This window comes from Tripterygium wilfordii, chromosome 9, assembly GCF_013401445.1.
Source record: "Tripterygium wilfordii isolate XIE 37 chromosome 9, ASM1340144v1, whole genome shotgun sequence".
Lineage (NCBI taxonomy): Eukaryota > Viridiplantae > Streptophyta > Magnoliopsida > Celastrales > Celastraceae > Tripterygium > Tripterygium wilfordii.
In genome coordinates this window covers 6216328-6223487 of record NC_052240.1, presented here as the reverse complement: position 1 = coordinate 6223487, position 7160 = coordinate 6216328, and the positions used below count along the sequence as shown (strand labels likewise).

At 35.4% G+C, this 7160-nt stretch overlaps 1 protein-coding gene and 1 pseudogene across 1 annotated transcript; both read left to right on the top strand.

Annotated features, from left to right (window-relative positions):
- The first annotated feature begins 266 nt into the window (after window positions 1-266).
- On the top strand, window positions 267-748 carry LOC120005968 (non-specific lipid-transfer protein A-like). The gene is made up of 2 exons (XM_038855846.1): window positions 267-597; window positions 714-748. Exons 1-2 carry the CDS (start codon window positions 267-269, stop codon window positions 746-748), a joined length of 366 nt encoding a protein of 121 aa, XP_038711774.1.
- A 5018-nt stretch (window positions 749-5766) lies between these two features.
- Window positions 5767-6208, top strand: LOC120005967 (annotated as a pseudogene).
- Window positions 6209-7160: the final 952 nt, after the last annotated feature.

Sequence of the window (7160 nt, the reverse complement as noted above, 5' to 3'; positions counted from 1 at the left end):
AATGCTTGAAATAATTGCTGACTGGAGTACTTTCATCATCTACCACCTTGTCTTCTTTGATGTTCAAGACAAACAAGGTGACGCGTTAAGGCATATAGAAGAAGCCACAACACTCTAACTTCCATGACACATAACTTCAAAGGTTGTTAGTAACAGAAAAGACTATATAAACATAGAAGCCTCTCTAAAAATCACATCACAAGCAGAAGCTAAGGAAGATAGATATATTCCCACAACTAGGTTAAAGCCTTAACAGGAAAACAAAAATGAAGGGAGCTGCAGTTATCTTAGTTGTGGTAGCCATGGTTTATTCCATGGCCAAGCCAGGAGAGGCAGTGCCGAGTTGTGGGCAAGTGGAGTCATCTTTGGGTGCTTGCATGCAATACCTCATTTCAGGCAGCAATCTCACACCAGCATGTTGTGAAGGTGTCAAGAATTTGAAGGCAATCACTCCAACAACTGCGGATAGACAAACGGCCTGCAACTGCCTCAAACAAGCTGCCGCTAAATTCCCAAATATAAACCAAGATGCAGCCTCTTCTCTTCCTCAAAAATGCGGTGTTGACACAAGCGTTCCCATCTCCAAAACCACCGATTGTACCAAGTAAGTTCTTTTCTTCTTTTTCATTCTTCCTTATTTGGAACTTTTGGACTACTTTTTGTGATGAACATTGTTAATTAACTCGTGTTTTTTATTGCTTGCCATGGTGCAGGGTTAACTGAGAAGGAATTTGAGGACATGCAATGAATAAAGCGCAAGGGAATTTTGGGTTCTTGCGATAATATTTATCGTCACTTTCATAAAAGAAAGCCTTTGTTGTGATGTTATCAGAGATATTATGTAGACCAAGTGGGTGATATATACACCAAGTTGCACTATAATTTCAATTATGTTGTTATGCAAAGGTTGCAATTGTGTAGATCTCTCGCGGTCTTTCTCATTTTTTCAATAACATTTTTTTCTCATAGTTCAAAACTCCACATATGATCATATGTTCAGATACTTGGTATGATCCTTTATTAAAATATCACATGGCTTACAGAAATTTAAAGAAAGAATGTCAAACGAGAGCGTCATGACATAATCAATGGATAACTTCGGAATTATGAAGAATCTATGTGGTCCACTTCCAAATACTTGGAACTAATTGTGTTAGACCGAACTTACCCCCAATAGTACTTAATTATACAAACTTAAAGACGAGACTATTTTTGTTATGGGACGGGGACTCAAGTTGAACGATGAGATTAATGTGACCGTGTGTTTTGGATGAGTTAGTGTTGGTTATCTTCTGCTCTGGACAGGAGATCTCACAATTTTAGTTGTTGAGAACATGAGTATTGTGGCTGTAGATGATGAATTTGTAGGTGTGCCAGGACTTGCTGTTAGCCCAAAGGATTTGATAGGATTTTTACACCGAGTCTGACCTCTGTACCAAATGGACTACGTGCAGTTAGAGAACACAAGACTGTTGCTTTGAGGTAAAATTCATGTACTGTCAATTTAGAAAAAAACAAGAAACAGAAAACTATCACCGGAATGAAATGACTTCTATTGAACAGAAATGAAAAACAACACATTGTTGGAATGCATCAAGAATTTCATTGAAAATGATACATCTTGGGATGTAGGCGTGCTTTACAACCTAAAAGAAAGACAGCCACAGAAATTTTAGAAAAGAAAAGACAAATCTAAAACTAGTTGGCCGGAGCCATGCTAAGTAAAAAAAGATGAGTGGTCGGACTCATGCCAAGAAAACAATAAATGATTGAAGATGCTGGGTCTGTGTTTGATGCGGGATGTCTGTAAACTTTTCTTCTTTCTTCTTTTATAGTGTCAAGTAATGTCTCTTCTCCTTCTTCTTTGGTACTTACTCCACGAATTTTGTCACAAGGATCGTGGCAAAACTGCTTTGAGATTGCTTGCTTGAATGGCTTAGTTAATGGTCTTCAACTGCAACTCTCTCCTGAAAATAGGGATCATGATAATCTCTCTATGGTCATGCATCTTCCTCAATGAGGATGTGGACGATTCAAATCAATGTAAAATCCCAAAATTGATAAGATCTATCGATCTTACCTTACAATCTTACCCGATCTTACCCATTTTACGATCTTACCGATTTTATCGATCTTAACCTTAATGAACTTATAGAGTCATGTGCTTATGGGTTGTGGTCTACTAATCATGTACTTATGTTTCTAATCCTAGTTTTTGTTGAAAAATTGGTTCTAATCTATCAACATGATATAATCATGCACAATTATTGTGCTTGCTTTTCATAGTTTTCTGGAGGTATTAAAAAATTTAAATTTTATGAAATATTAACATGTCTATAAATAAATAATAATCACATTTTTGAATTTTTATTATCTATAAACTATAGTATATTATATCATGTTAATTATTTATTTAGAAATAAGTAATTATATTATTTTATGTTTATTTTTTAAATTTTATAAAGTCTTACGATTTTACGATTCGATTTTGCATGCCTTCCACCGATCTTATGTAAGATCGCGATTTTGACAACCTTCGTGGTAGCCTCCATCTTGTGGGTCTTCAGGCTTCATGCTTGAATATGTGGAAACATGTCTAAAAGCAGCCATTCTGTTGCTGCTTCTACACAAAATATCGTGTAAAAATGTGTTCTTTGATGTGTAGGACAAATGTGACTTGGGCTTCATGGCGTCATGTTTCAGCTAGAAACAAGTTTGAGAGAAATCAGGAACATTCAGCTAATAGATTCCTGTTTCTCATGGACTTTCTTTGAGATAATATGGTTGAAACCTCAGTCATTGCTCTACAAACCACTTTTGAAAAGAATAATCCTTTAAGACCAAAATTCCCTGATTGTAGGCTTTTGGACACTGAATCTCGAACAATCCTGATTTCTTGGAATTACCTCCTAGATTTCCAAACAACACCCAATCAAAAACCGACAAAACGAAGAACTGTTTGTGTAAAAATGATCCTGCCTCTACCATGTGTCACTAGGCGATTGGCTATCCTTTGCAAACTGTGGGGCCCATTTTGACATGTGTCAACTGTCATGTGGAGGTCAATTTTAGTGTAAACAGTTAGTCATTAAAATCAAATAAAAAATAAACTTGCTAAGCATAGAAATGTTTTGATAAGTACACCACTATACATGAATCTATAACTATATATGGTCCAAGCTTTTAAAAATATTTTACTTGATTCTTTGACAATTGTGCATGCCTTAGGCATATTTTTCCATAAAATCAGTTGAAATGTATGTCTCGCGTACGTTATGAGGGGTAATGTAACTCTTGGTTACAAAAAGAGTTGACAAGCTCCAACTCGGTCATTGGATTTGCATACGTTTTAACTTGAGAACTCAATTGAAAATTGTTTCAATATGCACATTCGAATAAATTTTCGTCTTTTTAGGCAGTTAGAATGTTTATGTGACATTAAAAAATTTTAAAAAAAAGTGTGGCATTAAAAATAAAAAAAGGAAGTATCATTTTCTCTCAAGACTCACTTTCTCTCTCTTGCTCTCTCAACCTCCCTCTTCTCCATGCTGTCTCTTCCTCTCCTTCATCATAAAGGTGTGAAGCGTTTTCTAGAGCCGTTCTACACAACAAGAAAATAGGTCTTTTGTAGTAGAATTTATTCAATTGAGAAAAAATTTGTTAAATTTCCTTCGCAATAGAGCCAAAAAATTTATAATAGTTTGTGACGAAAATTTTGCAACAACTTCCCGCCAAAATCTTTGATAGTATTTGCAACGGACTTGCTTCGAAAAGAAATCTATTGCTAAATAAGCGATGAACATGTAATTCTTGGATCAGAGACACGTCGTCTGCGCCATTCATCTTCCTCTAGCGGACGATCTGGATCGCATTCTCAATATTTTCAGCAAGAGATAGAGGAGCACATGGCATGGAAGAACTTCGAGTTATGGGATTAGTTTGCAAAATTAGAACGGCTTGTGCAGCATCAGTAGGATACAATCACTACCTTCCAGTAACAGTTGCAATAACAAGAGCAGACGATGTAGGATGTGGGCTTTGTGTGTCGGCACATGTGTACAGCTGCTGAGGGGGCATAGCATGTGGCACAGGAGGCATGTCCACTATCCCACATCAAACAATGCTTGAGGGGAAGTGTAAAATATAATAGGTCAAACTCTCAAACTAGTAACAACCGGTTTTCTTTGCAGTGGTGGCACCAAATCCCATAAAAACTTCGTAGTTAAACGTGTTTCAACGAGAGCAATATTGGGATGGGTGACCTCCTGGGAAGACAAAGGCGTAAAGGTCAGTTGGGTCCAAAGCGGACAAAGTGTTACTAGACTTGGAGGGGCGGGCTGTTACACAGTATCTCTTTGCTCGGTTGGGGGTGCAACCCTTCGCTGATAATGTCGATGATGACCGGAAGGATGCTAAGCATTCTTCTTATGAAAATTAGATTGTGGAGTTGTTTAATTTGTATGGTATTAATTTGATAAACACTTTGAACACAATTTATAAAATTTAATTTTATTGCAAATATTTTTGTAGGTATTTATAATACAATTATCTTAATTAAATTAAGTTATTGATAGTTATATTAAATATAAAAAAAATTATTAAAAAATAAATTAGTGACGAAAAATATTCCATCGCTAAATCACAAAATATATAATTTTTTAAATAACTAATTAGTTAGCACTGAAATTTCCATCACTAATTTGCATGGTAATCAATGATGGATATATGATGGATTATCTCTCATCTGTCAAATTTTTTTTAAAAAAACTTTATTAATTTTCATGTCACTATATGATGGTCCACACCAACAAGAAAATCAATTGTTATTGACTTTTTATGTCACATTGACAGTTTAATTGCTCAAAAAGTCAAAACTTTATCCTAATGTGCATATTGAAACAAATTTCAACTTTGCATTTTCAAGTTTGAATGTTTAAAAATTCGATGATGGAATTGGATTTGGTCAACTCTTTTAGTGACCAAATGTTACATTACCCCTCGTTATGAGTATTAGTATCCGAATCCAAACATTTTATTTAGAAATTGTTCAAGTTTCAATCCTTTTCAATACATATCAAATTCACAGGACTTGTGAAAATGCCTTTTGTTTTGTTAGTGGTGGCAAAATTATGACCAATCAAATTTGTCGGCCTCTAATAAACCAAGGTTGGATATCAGTTGTGAGATTCCTTACCAGTCCCTCAACATCATATAATCCTTATTATAAAAATAAAATAAATTTTAACCTATTTCATCATTAAGACAAACGAAGTTGCATATTCAAGAACAGAAAGAGTCAAAACACTCTTTTAACTTCCAATACTCACCACATCAGAAGTTGTTAATAACTAAAAACACTACAAAAAAAACGCAAGTCATTGAAGCCTATCCAAGTCTCAAAAGACACAAGCATCTGAACTGAAAGAAACTGATTGTGATGGGTCTTATGCATCTGAATTGAACTAACAGAAAAACTAATAGTGACCCAACAATAATTTTTGAATTGCAAATGATAAGGTTAGTTTTGGCAGTGCAAGAACGACGAATGCTTGACATAATTGCTGATTGAAGTACTTTCATCCACCACCTTATCTTCTTTGATGTTCGGGACAAACGAAGTGACGCATTAAGGCATATAGAAGAAGCCAAAAAACACTATATAAACATAGAAAGCCTCTCCGATCCAACAATCACATCACAAGCAGAAGCTAAGGAAGCTAGATATATTCCCACAAATAGCTTAAAAGCCTTAATAGGAAAACAAAAATGAAGGGAGCTGTAGTTATCTTAGTTGTGGTAGCCATGGTTCATTTCGTGGCCAAACCAGGAGAGGCAGTGCCGAGTTGTGGGCAAGTAGAGTCATCTTTGGGTGCTTGCATGCAATACCTCATTTCAGGCAGCAATCTCACGTACACCAGCTTGTTGTGAAGGTCTCAAGAATTTGAAGGCAATCACTCCAACAACTGCAGATAGGCAAACGGCCTGCAACTGCCTCAAACAAGCTGCCGCCAAATTCCCAAATATAAACCAAGATGCAGCCTCTTCTCTTCCTCAAAAATGCGGCGTTGACACAAGCATTCCCATCTCCAAAAACACTGACTGTACCAAGTAAGTTCATTTCTTCTTTTTCATTCTTCCTTATTTGGAACTTTTGGCTAATTAATTTGTGTTTTTTATTGCTTGCCTCGATCGGTGCAGGATTAACTGAGAAGGAATTTGAAGACATGCAATGAATAAAGCTCAAGCGATTTTTGGGTTCTTGCGATAATCTTTATCGTCCATCACTTTTCATAAAACAAAGGTTTTGTTGTGATGTCATCAGAGACATTATATGGTAATTTGGTGATATATACACCAAGTTGTACTATGATTTCAATAATATTAATTGTTATGCAAAGGTTGCAATTGTGTTGGTCTCTCTCATTTTTTCCTAAATACAACCTACAGAAGAAGTGACAATGCACCTAAAAATACAACCCACATTTTTTCCTCATAGTTCAAGACTCCGCATATGATCTTATGTTCAGATACTTGGTATGATCCTTTATTTATTTTCACTAAAATATCACATGGCCGGCTTACCGAATTTTAAAGAAAGAATGTCAAGAGAAGAAGAATGTAACAAGAACACCTATATATAGTTCCAATAAATAGCTTATGAATGAAGACACAAAGATCCCTAGAAGGTTAATGTAGTAAACAAAATCCCCCTCCATATAATGACCTCAGTTGTACATTTTGTAAAATTTATAAATTAGCTTACCCCTTTTCTCTGACACTCCAAAACCACTTCATCCTATCAGGAAATGCCATAGAGCCCTAATTTATATATTTTGCTCATTATTCATAATCATTTCATCCTTGCTAGCTGTTGGGTGAGCTCAAATACTCATCACCATAGACAGAATTAAATAGTTTCACAAAATATTTCAAACTATCCATAGCAGTGTTTTCTACAATTCTTACATACTTGTCCATGAAATCTGTAGTAACTCCAGAAGTAAATATCCTTAGCATTGCAGTTATCTATTGAAAAGAAACCACCCCAGCCTACCTACTGAATTTCTTTTTAGTTGAAAATATGGTTTATATATTTCTATTGCGGCTTGAATGGGGAGAAATAGAGCTCGATTCATGCAAAATCTTCTTTGAAACATATA